We start from the raw sequence: 18,112 nt of genomic DNA, 5'->3' as shown, positions 1-18,112 counted from the left end.
ACCAAACTGCGCCCGTGGTGCCATGGCAACCATCATAGCAACGATAAAAACATGCGTGATAACTATTAAAATATTTATCATAAGCACGAACTGGCTGAAGACTGTGAAAGCAAAGACCACATTTCTCGGTAGAAATGGTGTCAGAATGTATTTTTATGCCCAAACTAAGTTACAAAATTATATTTTTATCTGAAAAAACAAGGAATCTCCGCCATGTTTTCCTCTCCGCAGACGGGAGCTTGAGAGTCACGTGACGTGAGAACACGCCAATGCAAAACAATGGGAGGACTAAATGTTACCATCTCACAATCTGAGAGGCCAGATTGTGAGATGGTAACGTCGGTCCAAGTGGACCAACGTTACCATTGAACGTTTTCTGATGAGACTGGGTTGTAAGATAACTACTCAAATAAAGGGAAAAACAAACAGCATCTGTATTTACACAAACAACACGTTTAACTGTGTTATTTGGTTAACTTCTTTGGGTTGTGGTGCAGCGGCACTCAATATTTGGTGCGCTACTGATGAAATGAGCATTTATTGAAATCAATCCAAGAAATGGAATATGCCAACGCTATATACCACGTGGAAATTGCTGTTCTCGGTTCAGAGACCTATGTCTCTCTCCCAGAAGGTCAGTCTACATTTAGAAGTGACCTTGGGCAAGATACGTAACTCCCAAATTCCAGTTTTCATCACAGATATGCCCAAGGTGCACAAATCCCAGTCTGTGCTGGAGCCTATGACTGTGTGTGAATGGGTGAATGCTACGGCACTTTAAGGTACTTTAGGTGGTTGATGAGAAAAAAACACTATGTAAATACAGTCCATTTACCATTTGATTTATATTTAGGTTGCCAGCATATCACACGGCCGACACATAGAGACAAACAACCAAATAGAGACAAAACACAATTCACATTCACACTGACATTTAAATGTATCTCTCAAAGGTTGACTGTTGTGTAAAGGCTTCTTTCTGATGCGGTCATAGTTATTGGTGATCATAAAGCAGCCACTCCATTAAGGATTTAAAGTAGATATCTCTGTGTTAGAGGTTTCAGGTAGTGATGACCACCTGCCATCCGTGAGTTTCCAGCTTCCTGCATCCAAAGAGGCACCAGATCCAGTACAGTCGACATCTTTCTCACAGCAAACCCTCCACCCAGGCAGTGCTGCAACCTCTGGTGATATCATATGACAAGCTCTGGGCCACTTTAAGATATAGTATTACTCCAGTCGTCCGTAATGACTCAGAAGATCAAGTCTCTCTACTTGGCATATTGCTCAAAGAGAATCCTTCATTAACTCTCAGCAGCTGTTTCAGCTTCAGAAATAGTATTTTCCTTCCTCATCTTATCTGTACCCTCGGGCGCCTTCGTGGTAAAACAGTGCTCATCTTGTTTCCCATCCCTGGCACTTGGCAAAGCTGTTACTGAGATTCAGAATCTGAACACTCCTCACGTTGTCCATTATGCTTTGGGGTTTAACGTGTGCTGAGCCTCATTTTGACTCACCAGCTGCATTTAATGTGCCTCTCAAAAACCGCTCTGATCCTCACAGAGAAATCTACCTCACACACCATCACAGCTCTCAACCTATAGGATGCAGATTCCTCCTCCAGAATCCTCCATTTTGTTTCTTTTTCCATGTCAGTAGTGATGTTATGCAGGTGTGAACCCTTGGGGGAGGATATTTCTTCTTCTGCTCTGTAATTGTGGATCAGGATGTACAAGGCTTGTGATGTGTGCTAATTGTCCCCAGACCAATGCTTCAGGAAATATCTAAATGAATTAGTCAGATGGAAAAACTAAACATCAAGTGTGCATTGCTTTTTCCCCTAAATAATGTGAACAAATCCTTGCTGCCAGGCTCTGACATCTTGTGGTAAAGCCTTCCCTTGAGAATCACATTGTCCATGTTGTTTTTAGGAGTATATGTAATTAAACTCTCCTCTTCTCTTCTTCTAATGAATCATTCTCCCTCAACACTTAGATGCAACTATATCCTACATTTCTGGAGAACCCCAGTTTCAGTTGTGTACATTTAAATCTCCATCACTGCTCAACTATAGGCTGATATATTTAAAAAGTGGCTGCCAGCAGCTTGTCCTTTCACTCGTTCGGGTTGTTGGGGAAATTCCCATTTTCTCTTCAGCTGCATCGTCCCTACACCTTTGGGACCTTTAACTCAGAATCACACATTGTGGTTCTGTGGGAGACTCTTTTTTAGTGTGTGAGGGGTGCTGTTAATCAGTGTGTAGCCCGGGGGAGGGAACAGCTCTCCTCGCTGACCCATTTAAAAGGCAGTTTGGTAGAGAGAGAAGGGAAAGTAGGGCAAGAAAAATACAAAACTTTAAGGTACTGCACGCAGAAATGAACGCAGCCGAACACATGCACAACACACACCTATCTTCTTACCTCCCTGAAGACCTGCTGTTTCTGTACCAAAGGTCTGACTCTCGCTGTCTCCTCCTCTGCACTGACCTAAAGAATTTATTACTGCTTACATTAATCTCGTGAACAAGTGTTTTTATTCCCCTATGTCACTATTGTGGAGGATCATTCCTCCACTCATAGAGCATTAACTCAAAACAACACCACTGTCAGTGACTGTAAAGGGGCGCAGTTACCCACCTAAAATGTGCAGAATTACTGTAAATACAAATACGTGTAGATTCTTGAACACAGCATGATGTTCATTGTAGAGCAAAATAGCTGATACATCCTGGTATACACAGGAGCACGGATATCCTTGTGATTGACAGCTGCTACCGTCCAATGGGTGCAGTTCACAGGTGTACTTTTTTAATGAGGCTTACCCCTGACTTCTCCAAATATGGCTATTTCTGGTTTCAGAAAAACGAGATGGTGCCAATCTATAAAATGGCATTTCATAAACCAATGGGTGACGTCACAGTGAGTTGCCACTTGGGTACACCAAAGATATAAGATTCACAGACTGCAACTAAAACACAACATGTCCACTCTTCAGAAAACCATCAGACAACTCAATTACTGCTGGCAATGAAGGATTATCTTGTTGGATACAGTATTTTGATGGAGAATGTCCTCACCTGCACTCCTGAAAAAGTCAGCAAAACCATTCTAGAACAGGATGTTTCTTTGTGAGCATCCCCAGTCGCTCCTCTGTGGTTTTTAAGAGCGAATGAACTCTCCATCCTCCTTCTCATCCTCTTTACCGACACAGTTATCTTTCTATATGAGTTACACTTGTTACACTTGTCACACATGTTCTTTGAAATAGAAGAGGGCATGTAAATGTAACTCTGACAAAGTGAGTCAGTGTAGCTGATCTCAGATCAACACATTAGCTATAAATGAAGGGTACAACTCTCATTGCGACAAAATTTGTTGCAATGAAGAGTTAGAAATGTATCTTATATGACAAACAAGGGCCTTACAATCGTATGTAATAAAGACTACATTTTTGAACAGTTAAGATTGTGGCAATCATAAGATATTGCAACATACACATTGTTGGAAAGTTAAAGGTAACAAACAGTCTAGCAGTCTAACCGGTCTTTATCAGTTTTAATTATATTTAACATAGATTCTCTATACAGGCCCGGTCACACCAGGAAATGACACAGAGAAGTTCACCTCAATGCGTTTTTTAACTGTATGGTTCTAGGCATGGGGATACAGTGGCTGGCAAGTTAACTGCTAACACGCTAATTAGCTGGGAACATTCTAGAGCTGCTCAGTCACAGAAGCTCCCTGAGATGCCTTCAAGGTCACATACCTTATTCGAAATGATGTGGGTCAACAGTGTGAATTTCTGCGTTAAATTTCAGTATACTTCACTCAAAGATAAAACATTTCAATTATCTTTGTACTTCGGCGACTGTGGAGAGGAAAACTCAAATAACAAAAGTTTGGTTATTAACAAAAATTTGTTAATTGAGTAAACATTCAAAATGAAACACAAAAGTACACCATCCTGCCCTCTCCTTTACTTTCATCTTAGTCACAAAAACATGTCTTTAGTCCCTCAGTTTAGAAAAACTTTCGCTCACTTTCTCTCAGCCTCTGATCGAGGACTCCTGTGTTCAAGGGGGGTAAAACCTGAGATAAAACAGAGCAACTTCCGTGTGAAATGGTGTGTGAGATTGTATTAGTGTGTGTGTGTGTGTGTGTGTGTGTGTGTGTGTGTGTGTGTGTGTGTGTGTGTGTTTGTTTGTGTTTGTGTGTGGTGTTTTACAGAGAAATCCGATTCAAGCAGAGTTTTATGTTCAATGAAACTGCCAAAGACAGTAGGAGCAGAGAAACAGTGAAGGATGTCTGTGAGAAACAAGTGACAGAGAGAGTGAAGGTGAGATAATGAAAAGAGGAGAAGAAAAGAAGACAGATGAAGGGGTGGAGACAGAGCAAAGGGGGGAAAGTAGACAGATGGATGAGGGGAGAAGAAGAAAGGGAAAGATGCAGAAGTGCGAGTATGGAGGAAGGGGTCGAGGAGGAAAAACAGCGTTGACCTGCAGGACAGGAGAAGATTAGGATAAACCAGAAGCTTGGACACACAGGAGGAAAGACTGAGTGAATAGTTGAGAGTGAGGTTTGAAGCTAGAGGTGGACAGAATGGAGATGGAGACAGATGACAGGGTAGAAGGTGACAGGGGGAGAATCAATGGAAGGTAAGTCAAGGAGGAAAACACAAAAGTCCTTCAGACATAAAGACTGGAGAGTGTGTGTGTTTAGAAGAGAGAGGAGATTCATGAGGGTGCATAAATGAAGTGACCGCAGACGACCCAATGTGCCATAGACCAGGAGAGTACAGCACAATCAGGGCTGAAGCATAATTTTAAACCTGTGCAGTCTTTGTTATATCTATGTTACTGAAAGGTTTCTTTGAATTTGGGAAAAACAGAAACATCTAAAGTTGACTCTCGCTGTTCCTGCCTGACCAATCCAAGCGCACAGCCTCAGTATACGTCATCTGCAGGTATTTAAAGAACCGACTGAGGCGACTAGTTATCACGCACACCGGGTACTGACGTCACTCTAGAAGGGGGGAAAAAAACAACACTGGACTGAACTTTGGATGGAAATAGGCGGGTGAAAAGGGACATATGGTGCAGAGGCTGCATATACGGTTTCAGATAAATGATTAAACTGCCTGTTTGAGATGTTTTAAAGCTATCTACATGTAATCATCAATATAACAGCCAAGAACTATTGCCTGTGTAAAGATATGTGCAGTGATGGGTCGCTGAGCCAGGAATGAAGTCACTGTCAATTTTTTTTGTTGTGGTAGCCAGTCCAGCCGCACATTTATGTTGTGAGTCTCTTTCTGTAAAACAATTGATGCAGTGATGTTAAAATGACTCCTGGGAGGACACAATCATTCTCAACCCTTTTCCACACTTAGACATCTTTAGGACCACAAAACACTCGAAACACACCTCCCACCTGTCCACTACTCTACACCTGTCCACTACGGTGCAAGTCAACCAGGAACACTGCAGCTACACCTTGTTTTTGTACAATCAATCAATGGGCTACACACTACACCGCAAAGAAATGCTAACAATGCTACCCATGCTAACTAGCTGCTGGCCAGTAGACAATGCTATTGGTGTCAATGAGGTGTGACATGGCCTTATCCACAGCAAAATATTTTAAATAAATGGTTAAAAAGCAGAAAACTAAGGCAAACAAAGACACTACATTGTATTCTTAATGAGGCACACACACATTTGTCAGTATAAGTCTTAATTCAGGGTCTGTATCCTTCCTTCTGCGTCATATCGGGACACAGTCTAGCTATCACACACAGACCACCGCCTCGGCCAAGTAGACTGTGAAGGCCCAACCGAACTAAGAGGGTCTGGTCTACAGAGGCTTTCTGTGATCTGCATCACCAGCTCATACCATCCTAATTGGTGTTGCCTAGCAACAGAGCTGCAGTTCTACGAGACAAGAGAGCTTGAATGCCCTTTGGTTTTTGAACATTTGTAGTTTTAGTTGATGTCTGATGCTAAAGCATTGTACGGCATTTTCTCTTTGAAAAACAATCAATGTCAATGAACTGCAATAAATCCTGGGATTGGTTTGGGCAGGAAGGATCCATCCGATGGAGCATTTATTTCTCAGGCATGAAAGGGCGCATTTGTCTGCCCCATTTGGAGGAGCTTTCAAAATGGTACAGCTTAGTCATGCAACTGTGACACAAGTTTTCAAATTTAGCCTCTAAAAGATGCAAACTGAGTCTGCACCAGTTCACCCTGATTTTGGCCAAATGATGTGGCTTGGCTGGAGCATGTTTAAATACAGAGACTGCGTAAATAGAAAAGACTGAGTGCTCATCATTTGATAGCAGTATTTTTTAGGAGAGTTCTGTTTTGTTCAGCTCTTCTAATGGGCCCAGTTTTGTTATTATTTACAATCCGTTGTATTTTGAAATTATTGGGTGAAATAAACCCAATTTTGTAGTAGTCCTGTGCTCATTTGTCTTTTTGACTGCATGGTCCCTGACAAGGTGTCACCAAGCTAAAGAAAATAATTGATCTGTCTCCGTTAATGAAAACTGAAAAGGCTCTTTGCAAATGGATAAAACAATTTCCATTTATGAATACATTAAAATAATAACACCTTCACAGGTTCAGCCCCCACCACGCATCCTCTTAAGTGAGTAAATTTTAAAGGTAAAAGAGTTCAGACAAGCAGATGGTTCTGTTTTTCATGGTTATCATTATTTCAATGACTAAGCTCATAAGGCTGTGAAAAAAAGGCCAACACCACAGAAAACAGAAAAAGTTAGTTGCCTTGCAGCCTTCTGAATGCATATTGTATGAATTTTTTAAAATAGTGAGTGGAGGTAGGGCACTGAATAAGTAAAGAGAGAAAGAGGCTGAAGGTGGGCAAGTTCGTTTCTTGCAGACATGAGAACAAAAGAGGACAAGGGAGGGTTTTGCGAAAAAGAAGAGGAGACAGAGAAATAGACGCAGAAGAAGAAATGTAATAAAGAATGTAGAGGGAGTTAATGAGGTAGCCATTAAAATGTAGGAAGACTATATTTACCCTCACAGCAGGACAGTGATCAGAATGTTGCTAATTGAATCCCACCTGATAAAATGTGGATGGGAGACGATGAAAAAAGGAGGCTCAGAGGACAAGATGAAAGGAAAAGATGGAAGTAGAGGCTGGACAGCGGCATGAAGAGAAGAAGGAGGAGAGGAGAGGATGGCGAGCTGTTGTATTATTAATTGTAGTGAGATATCCTCAAGTGTAAGAGCGAACTGTCCGTCCATTAGAAGCCCAGTGGTTCCTGCTGCTGCTCTCAGCCTCTATTTCTGTTCTGGTTCCTTTCTAAATAGAGAAGCATGACTCACTCCATCCTTATTACCTTCCTCTAGCTGCTCTTTCCTTCTCATCTCTCCTTGTTTCTGGGCCTAAGTCACATCTTCCTTTTAGTGGCTGTCATGCTCTTAGCTTGTTGTAGACCAGTGTGGCTCCTTAAAGGACAGAACTCTTTTCTTTCTTTATCTTTAGAGTATTGGTCCAGCTGCATGAGCAAATATTTAGTTTGGTAGAGACATTCTTGTCCCACGGATTGAAACTTTAACCTTAATATTCACGTTTAAAACTGCAACTGCAAACCAAATTCAATGTTTTTGAACATATATAGTTCCATCCACAGCAGGAGACAACCTCTGCTCCTTTCTGTATGTTCTATTTTTACATGTGCGCTCAACCAGTGTGTGTGTTTATGAGCATTTAAAAGGACACAGTGTGTGTGTGTGTGTAATGCTCTATGTAATTATACCCATTGGGTGATATCACCTTATTGCAAGCATAGCGATGTGCACGTGTGAGCATAATGGATATAATCTGGTTTGCGTATGTGTTTGTTAGCCTGGTGTGTATTCATTGTGTGTGTGCGCGTGTATGTGCATAAGTATAGAGTGCAAGTGGTGTTTTTACGTGTGCACTGCTGATTCCTGCCATTTTTAAACTGTGTGCGTGTGTGTGTGTGTGTGTGTGTGTGTGTGTGTTTGTGTGTGGGAACTTGTCTCTGAACATTTCAATCTAAATCCGACCGGGTCATCACAGCTGCATATTTTGGTTTGTGGCATTTATTTGTCTGGTGTTGACTAAATGTCAAACACTTTATGGAACATTATGCAGCTTGTGTGTTTTGCAGAAATTTTCTTCTGGCTGTTTCCTCGCTCGATTACCTTATGCCTCTCTGGGTGTCTGCTCTCTGCACATCAATTTACAGATTGTTACTTCCCCCCGAGTTGAAAGAGAACAAATGAGGAGTGAAGACAACTGAGAGAAATTGGAAGACAGAAAAAGTTAAAGGGATGGACGAGGAATAGTTGATAATAATGATAGTGCTACATCAAAGATACAATAACTAAAGCTACTCTATTAGCCCTGATGACCCCTAGAGTGCTAAGAGCAACCTTTGAAATGACCAATCAGCTCTGTGGAAAGCACTTACACTTGCACACACGCATAATCAAAGTCATACAGAGAAACTCGTTAAATTACCAGTGTTAACCATTTGGCCGTTGTGGCACTTGCCTGAGGCAGAGTGATGTGTCTGTCTGCATGAGACTGAGCGAGTGAGAAGACATTATTATAAAATGGTTACTATAGAAGCAAAAGATAGTCTTATATAAAATATGTAAAAATATCCATATTAATGATGAAGTGCTTGAGTTGAGAGCCTAAATTTTGGACCTTGGTTGCACTTATAGAATGTGAATATGTACAACATGACAGCTGCCCAAACGTTAAGCTAACGGCTGCAGTATAGGTCATAAACCCGACTCCCTTATATTAGTCTGGACGTGGACAAAACTGAATCTAAGTATATATTGAACAAATGTTTCTCAAAGATGGTTTCTGTCATTTTAGTTAAATCTTGTTGTTGTTCAAGTGCTCATGTTTCTGATATTGGTTTTATCATCCCAAATTTTCTATCATAAACCTGCAAACACAGACACACCACATGTGCACACACACACACCTATATAGATTAAAAGCCACAGTCACAAATCTGTTTACTTCAGTTCAGACACACAAACAAACACAAACACACACATGTAGACACAAATCCAGGTGGACTGGCTGTTAACATCCTGATAATTGTTGCGACGGCAGTGATGACAGCTGAGAAATCCTGAATGACAGACCGGACAGAGAAATGGCCTCATTCACTCATTCACTGTGTGTGTGCGTGTGTGTGTGTGTGTGTGGGTGGGTGTGTGGGTGTGGGTGTGTGTCATGGTGTGTCATCATTCAGTCTTTCATGTGGAGCTTGTTCTCATCACCAAACAATTACTTATTCTGTTTCATGTGTTTCCATGTTGAGATCAGACTGTTGCATAAACAATACATGGACCCATTTGAAACATATACACAACACATGACCCAGTCTGTCCACACTGGATGTCCCTTGCATGTCCCATTTAAAGCTCTATTTCATTTATTTGGAAAAATGTCATTGCATTGTTCTTCTCTGTCTCTATAAACTGAAGAAACAGAAAGTGGACAGACAAAAAAAACGCAGGGAGGGATAATAAGATGGAAGCAGGAATTGAAGAAGCAGGGAGGCAAGAGGGGGAAGGATACTGTGACTCTTAACTTTTCTGTTCCAGGAGACATCTCTCTGGCTATTTATATATATATATATATATATATATGTATATATATATAAAAAAACTTAGCTGAATTATAGATGAACCAAGCAAGTCCTACCCTCCATGTGTCTCTATCACAAAGCGTTCTTGTCTTTTTTTCAAACACTAAAGCTCATCCGCACCACGCTGTCAGACACATGCATTTTTCAGTAAAGACACATGGGAGTGACCTGTAAGAAGAAATGGTGAAAGTAGTCGACTTCAAAACCCTATGTGCTCACTATGTTGGCCATTTTGACATTTGATTTGTATCTAAATGTTTATAATCTGGATATCTATGGGCTTCAGCATTTACACTTGGGGTTATCATCATGTCAATTCAACATGTGATGAAAAACTGAAAAGGCTGCATATACAATAGCAAAGTAATTGGGCGAAGTATAATTTTCGGAGCCGATGTAGGACTCAATGAAACTTGGATATTTACATGGTTATTTACAGCACTGTATAAAAAGTGCTATGAAGTATGATAAAAGTATTACACACAAATATTTTCATTAGGATTTAGTTTAAGTTAAAAAACACCTCAGCAAAAAGTAAACACTGTGATCCCTTTGGTCCCTTGACGTCATCTCTCCTTCCCCCTCTTCCCCCATTTTTCAACCTCTTTTTCCCTACTGTTCTACTTACTGCCATTGTGTGTGTGTCTGTGTGTGTGTGTGTTGGATTTTCATCCCTCTGGACTGGAGGCTGCACGTGATTCAGCTCCGTGTCAGCTTCTCCCTCTGCCTCTATCCGGCTCTCTTTCTAACCGCTCCGGCTGCTCTTTCGCTATCTCAATCTGACAAAATTTTAACTTTTTCCTAATCTCTGTGAGACTAGTCTCTGTCTGTAATGTCTCATCCTATTAACTCCATTAGGATCCTCTTCAGCGCTTTCTAACGTTTCTCTTTCTTCACCTCATTTTGTGTTTCTATTCCAACTTCCTTAAACATCTTTCTTCAGACATCTCTCAATTCAGTCTAGTTGAATGTATAATTTAAGTATAATTTAATCTGGTGTTGTTGATATTCATTTTTTGTACCTAATAATTTAACAATAATAATATAATGCAATATGTATCCTCTTCTCTCTTCCTTCTGTCTATCTTCTCATCACACACACACACACACACACACACACACACACACACACACACACACACACACACACACACACACTCCTTTTGATCTGAATGTGTGTGATGGTTTTAATGGTGTGGATTTCTCACGGTCTAAATAACATTCTTTGTCTCCATGCTGTGTGTGTGTATTCACCACTGTCCTTACACAGTGGTAGTAGTAGTTGCATAACGCTTTCTTTTATTATCTCGAAGTCTGTATTGTGGCATTATCAGTACATTACAGTATAGCACTCCGAACTCCCCAGAGACCCTGAAGGCATCACACTTGCTCAAAGTAAATACAACACGAGTCATCCTCATTTTGCATGACTGACTGACTGACTTAGACACATCCTTGCTTCTTTGAGTTTTTTCTGTCATCCTTTGCATCCCTCTATTAATTTTCCTGCTGATTTACTATTGCTACTTCTTTACCTCCTTTCCTTCCCTCCTTCCTTCCTTTTTAATTTCCTTAATGACTGCCCCTTTTCCTTGCATAGTCATCTACTTCTCTGCATTCTTATATTTCTTTATTTTCCAGACAACCTTCTGTCTTTTGGCCTTCACTCCTTCCGTCCTTTCCCTACGTTCATTCCTATGTCTTTCTTTCCTCCTTTCTTCCTTTCATTACATTTCTGTTGCCGTCTCTCTTGCCAATGGGGAAGCTTTTTTTAAAAACTGTTATTCGTTCATCAATTATCTCACCCTCTCGCCCTGTTTCGATTCTTTATCTTTATGCTTCTATCTCTCTGCCCTCTGTCTGGAACCCTGTCTTAAGCATCTACTCTTCAATGCCCCCACCCAAAAAAACTATCTATCTCTTTTTCTCACTTGTTTCATTTGCAGCCCTCCATATTTCATTCTTGTTCTTAAATCTCTATTGTCTTACCAACCGAGCATTAAAAAGTGTGTACAAATTTGCCTTCACCCATGTGACAACCATTGGATTGATGGAGGCCATCTTTGCTAAGTTCGAAGTGACACAGTTCGTTTGTCTTTTGTCTCGAATAAAGATCTTGTAAACTGTAGAGCAATGAGTATACAATATGTAAGTCTTAAGTTTGTTTGCATATTTTGCTCAAAGACCTTCATAGATGCATCACAGGAGGAAGTTCATCATTCTCTCAGCAGCTGATAAATGAACATTGTGGATCCTGCCACAAATGACTGCAATTGCATCGTGTTAAAAGTTCTTTCTAGATGTTTCCTTTGAATATTTGTCACAATTAGTCGGATAACTAATCTTCGTAGAAAGATGAGAGGTCAGGCCTAACCACTTCTGCACAGTGAGGAGGAAGCGGTCCAACAGTGGAATGAATAGCGTTTTTTTGTATCTGTGCTGAATAGTGTTGACTGTGTTAGAAGAGATGAGTCTGAGTGTGTGCGTGTGTTATTATACTTATATCTTAGTGAGAACCATTTTAAGCATTGACTGTACAGAGTGAGGACATTTTGGCTGGTCCAAACGATTTCAAAGGGCTGTTTGAGGGTTAAGAATTGGTTTAGGGATAAGGTTGGGGGCTAGGGAATGCATTATGCCAGTGAGTGTCCTCACTAAGAAGATGAAGTACCAACATGTGTGTGTGTGTGTGTGTGTGTGTGTGTGTGTGTGTGTGTGTGTGTGTGTGTGTGTGTGTGTGTGTGTGTGTGTGTGTGTGTGTGTGTTTGTGTGCGCACCTAGTAATTCTTCTTTACTACAACATGCTGTGAGACTCCTTTGTCAACTGACATGCTTCATGTTTATTATGCACTATGTGTGCACTGTATTCTTAGTATGTGTGTCATTCCTCTTACCTCAACCAGATGTGGTGTAGGGTTGAAGCCACACAGGTTACACACTTGGCTTTGACACTGTGTACAGGTGTTGTAGTTGGGTGGGCCAGAGCTGCCAATGTTCAGCTCCGTTTTGCAAAGAGGACAGTTCACTTTCGGTTTCACAGGTTCTGGAGCGGGCACAGGGGCCGCCACAGGCTCCTGCTTCTGCAGAGCTTTCTGCAGATGAGGAGGTGTTTGCTGATGTAAACCTTGTGGTTGTGGCTGTCCTTGCTGCCCCTTTTGATGATGGGCGGGTGACTGCTGTTGCGGCATTCCTTGTTGATAGGGCATGGTCTGCTGTTGTTGCTTCTGAGATTGCCCATGTGGTCCACCCATTTTCGGACCTCCCATTTGGCTTGGTGCACGATGACCTCCAATTTGGTTCGGTGCATGAGGACCCCCCATTTGGCTTGGTGCATGAGGACCCCCCATTTGGCTCGGTGCATGAGCAGCCCCCATTTGGTTCGGTGCATGAGGACCCCCAATTTGGCTCGGTGCATGAGCAGCCCCCATTTGGCTTGGTGCATGAGGACCCCCCATTTGGCTCGGTGCATGAGCAGCCCCCATTTGGCCCGGTGGATAAGCAGCCCCCCTTTGGCTGGGTGCATGAGCAGCCCCCATTTGGCCCGGTGGATGAGCAGCCCCCATTTGGCCCGGTGGATGAGCAGCCCCCATTTGACCCGGTGGATGAGGGCCTCCCATTTGAGTTGGAGCATGAGGGCCCCCCATCCCTAATGGTTTAGTGCCAACTGTCCCTTGTTGTTGCTGCTGCCTGTTTTCAGGAGTTGCATTGCTGAACACCACCTTCCCTCGTGCAGGACTTGGCTGGGTGGAGGTGGTGGGCAGAGGGTCAACACTGATCAGGGTACTCGCCTGATTTAGCAGCGATGCTCCAAAGCCAAATAGTTTTGTCAGGCCATCCTGAGCAGGAGGGGGTGCCTGACTTTGAGGTCTGTGGGCCGGGGAGGAGCCGGCACTTCTTGTCTGGTCATGGTGTCGAGCCATTGACTGATGCATCGGAGAACCACGACCCAAATCAGGCTGGGAGGGCGCTTTTGCCAAACCAGGCAGTGGCACAGCACCAGGGTGGGGAATCCTTGGACCCCCAGGTTGATTGGGGCCTCCTGTAGGCCCTCCGGCAGCCCCTGGAGCTCCAGGACCTCTGTGGGAGTACGGGTCAGACCTCATGCCCTGCTGAGAGGACCCTGTCTTATTCTGGGGGCCGCCAGGGCCTGGGTGTCTCTGTAAGCCTGGGGAGGTGTGAGGCTGAGTCTGCAGCCCTGGCTGGGATGATGGGTAAGTCTGAGACTGAGACTGGGGATACTGCTGGGGCTGGGAGTATGGCTGTGACTGGGAATAGGGCTGCGTCTGGCCGTAGGGCTGAGACTGAGGATGCTGCTGCTGCTGCTGCTGCTGTCGCTGGGTGGGCTGACTCTGTGCCAGAGGTTTGGGCTGTACTGCTGCTGCCGGCTGTGTTGGCTGAGGTGCGGGTTGCTGAGGCTGTACAATGGGTTTGGCTTGGTGCGATGGAGAATGAATCTGCTGTTGGCTCTTAGAGCGAGGCGTGGTCATATCAATGCCAAGAGCTCTCTGCATCTGACAATTTAGACACAACCACTCCTGGACCTGTAGACAAGAAACAGACAGTTCTAATGTTATTTAAACCTACAAAAATACATTTTCTAATAATTCAGTTTTATCTGCATTATAAATATCACTCATACATTCTGTATGATATAGCTCCCACAGTTGAAGTTAGATCGTCTATGGGATACTGAGGAAAGCCTTTGACTGTTTAGTGACTGTATCAATCAGCTGAATGATAAATATTCTAGATTCCTTGCACATATCAAATGTCTTTGGGATCTCCAGTTGAGGTTCTGCACGACTGAACAGTGCTTGGCAGCACAACAAATGTCGGTGGGGCATGAGTCATGACTGTTGCAAGTTTCTCTTAGCACTAACGCTTTATCATCAGATAAGAAAAAGAGCATCAGAAGAAAATTCAAAAGAGGTAAATGAGCAAACAAAAAGAGACTAAATTAACTTCACTAACAACAGAGGTCAGTATTGATATAAGCATTGTCTATAAGTCAACCAGTTCGCCTTTTAAAGCTGATTGCTATTGATTACTTTAAGTATCACTGCTGACTCAGACACTATAAACCAGTGCCTTTAATCATTCAAACCAAATAAACTCTGTATTCATTCATTCATCAAACTTAAAAGTTGGAGATTATGCATGAGAGACAAGACATTGGGATGGCGACACATCAAACAAGGTCCATATTTCTTGCCGTGGAAAACAGAAGTGCAGAGACAATAGTTGTAATCAACCAGAAATAGAGGGGGAGAGGGGTAAATCAACCACAAATTGACTGCAGCACTGAGTGATTGCCGAGCCGAAACCGCAACCTGAGTGAAAAGCATTACATCCTTCAGATACACACCAACACATAAATCTACATGGGCACAAAGATATACACACATAAAACACAGAAATCAACTGCTGGCCCAAGCAAGGCACAAAACGATACAAGAGAAATGAAATGAAGAGACAACACCCTTCAGCATCTGAAAATAAACATAAAAGATCACACCTCCTCCTAATCCTCTCCTCCTGTCTTTTTTCTTTCCTTCTCTTCTTCGTTCAGATGAGAGCTGATACTCCCTTGTGTCCAGACCTTGCTTTGCTCTCTAATTTCTCCCGGCTTCAAAACAAAATCACACAGCTTCTTTCCGAGCTGTGTCAGCCTGCTCCCGTCCTGTCTGTCCTTACGCGGCTTTGCATCCACCGCTGCGACCCAGCTGCCATTAAGAGTGCTATTTTAGCTTCTCAGTAGCAAGCTAGTAAATCTCTGCACGTTTCAAGCGTTTCTTCCCATCCCTGTCCTTCCCACAATGCAACGCGCAGCTGTCCTGAATCCAGCTATCCACTAAACCCCCTCCCACCCCGTTCCAATTTTTTGGCAAGGTGCTAGGGGACAAGTTTGCCCCTTGAATTTAAGGGGAAGATGTGGAAAGCCTCAGTCACATATTCTAGCTAAGCAGTTCCTCCCACTGAGCTTTCCGAGCCTGCTTTGCTGTCTAGCATTTTCTAGCCTGACAGCATCACTGATCCCATGTTCTGTTAACTCAGCGGCTACAGCTCACTGCTACAGCATCACATCCTCCTTTTCCTCCTAACATATTCTCTTTGTAGCCGTCTCCTCCCTGCTTATCCTCTCCCCTCTTTCTATCATCCCATTTTTCTGGATTTTTCCTCTGTTCCCTCATTTTTCTGTTCTCTCTCTGATTGGGGTTGAAAATGTAGGTTTTGTTACCTTGGCTGAGGTGGAAAGATATTTGAAGGTTTAATTTTTGCTGTGCAGGCTCCTCCTACGTTGTGCTGCAATAATTACATCTGATGAATATGATGGCGAGGGAGGAGATGAGGAGAGGTAGATAGGGAGAAAGAAAAGAGAGGGACCTGATTTTAATGAGTCCCTGCACGTCTAACTTCCCCCTTTATAACCAGCATCATGAGGGAAACTTGAAGAAATGAAGGATAGAGCAAGGGATGGAGAGATGGGTAAGAGTAAGGAGGAGATGGCTAGGGAGCGAACAGCGGCAGGAAAGAAGTCAGCAGTTTTTTAATCCAGGCAGCTCTTCAGCTCTCATCATGTCAAGCTTAATCAACGGCACAGCAGCAGAATATCCACTTCGGCTGCACTGTGGTTCAAACCAGTGAATCTTTCCATGTCGGTATGGTAACTAGAAGGTGAGGATGGTCCGCCAGGGTAAAGGCTTGTTTCAACAAATGTTCTAATTTACATCGTTAATTTAGTGCTATATAGTCTCGCAGCTGGTGTTGCTTTTGACATATAATAGACACACTATGTTTGAGAAATGTAACAACATCAATTCAATTGCCTGACCCCATCCCCAACACACAATATGCTTCATTCTTATTTGTTCAGATATAAACATTGGGATCCACTGTACTTGGGCGTCAGCAACAAGATAGATAATCCTCTGAGGCTAAATGAGCATTCGCTACAGTTTTCTTAGCCCCTCTCTCAAACAAGGGATAGTTCACCGAAAATTGAAAATGCACCCATCATCTACTCAATACTATGCCAATGGAGGGTAGGGTGAAGTGTTTGAGTCAACAAAACACTTGACGAGTCTCAGAAGTTAACTTTGTAGCAACCTAATCGGATACAATTGAAGTCAATGGTGACCTAGACTTCAGACGTAACTAAACAACAAAAAAAAACATAACATGCCTCCATACTGCTCGTGTGGTATCATCCAAGTGTCCCATCATTCAAATTTCGACTCGAAACAATGTCATCTTTTAGCCTTAAAGTCCACCGAAAGTGGCTAAGCTAGCCATTCGTCGAATAATGTGGGAGCTAGCGGACACTTGGATTACACCACACAAGCAGTGTGGAGGCATGTTATCTTTTTTCAGTTTTATTATGTCTGAAGTCATGGTCACCATTTACTTCAATTATAATGGATTCTGCTCTAACAAAGTTTACTTCTGAGACTCCAGAAGTGTTTTGTGAACTCAAACACTTCACCCTCCCCTCCAACGTGGTGAGTAGATTGCATTTTCATTTTTCAGTGAACTATCCCTTTAACTACTATCATCTACCTCTAGTTCTAATCATTATCATTACCTATGATACAAAATGACCAAGGTTGTTGATATTTGTTGTGTTACGGCCCTAATAAGCGCTTCATTGGTATTTTAAAAAGTCTGGCTTTGACTAGTTGGACTAAGTTGATAATGCATTTTCTCAATGATTGTATTAGTCCCATAAAGTTCTTCAGCATAAAAAATGGAACCAAAGGACATTTAAACTAGAAATTGATGGCAATGAAAAAAATAAGTCACACTATGCAGAGAACCTGCGCTGGATTCTATTCAGTAGCACGATTTGTGCCATTTTGTTCCACTTATCTTACACATCAATGTCACCTTAAATGGTTTGGGGAGTATTAGTGCAACAATTATGCTGCTCATCACATATGTATGTAAACAGTTGTATCATTTTAAAATGAAAAAAACATGTCCAGCAACTGCGGCCTCCATTTGCTTTTGGCTTCTCCCTGCTAACACGTTACAGAGTTGAGGCATTTACAGAACAAAGATGTAATAGTGTGAGTGCAGAATGAAAAAAAAAGAAAAAGAGCCTGTGTCTGTGGCCCTTGCAGAACTATGATAAACTGTGTGTAAAGGATAATATTTTCATGTGATAATACATGTGGGCTAATGAGGAGCTACAGCACAAGATCAAACATAGATCAGGGCTTTTTAATCTTTAGCAGAATTTTTAAGTTTCCACCTCTACTCACATATACAAATATTTTTAAAGCTGTTGTTGGACATGAAGCAGCTTGTAGCAACAGAAAATAAATGTAACAGTTTATGCAATAACTAGCCCATGCAAGACATGTGAGCTGCACAAGCAACAAACAAAGAATAAAGTGTTAAATTATTAGATCAATTAGCATTTGTCCTCTCATCATTTTAT

General features: G+C 42.3%; 1 protein-coding gene across 1 annotated transcript in view; it reads right to left on the bottom strand.

Annotated features, from left to right (window-relative positions):
- The window catches only part of bsna (bassoon presynaptic cytomatrix protein a), a 107,918-nt gene that overhangs the window by 60,314 nt on the left and 29,492 nt on the right, over positions 1–18,112 (bottom strand). Inside the window, exons 2-3 of the mRNA XM_053425226.1 lie at positions 13,280–14,213; positions 12,567–13,144 (exon numbers count right to left, since the gene is read on the bottom strand). Coding sequence (XP_053281201.1) covers positions 12,567–13,144; positions 13,280–14,213 — 1,512 coding nt within the window. The remainder of the gene's footprint in view (positions 1–12,566; positions 13,145–13,279; positions 14,214–18,112) is intronic.

The sequence above is a fragment of the Pleuronectes platessa genome, chromosome 6, assembly GCF_947347685.1.
Source record: "Pleuronectes platessa chromosome 6, fPlePla1.1, whole genome shotgun sequence".
NCBI lineage: Eukaryota > Metazoa > Chordata > Actinopteri > Pleuronectiformes > Pleuronectidae > Pleuronectes > Pleuronectes platessa.
The sequence above is the reverse complement of the archived record's forward strand: the minus strand, read 5'-3'. Positions and strand labels throughout refer to the sequence as shown.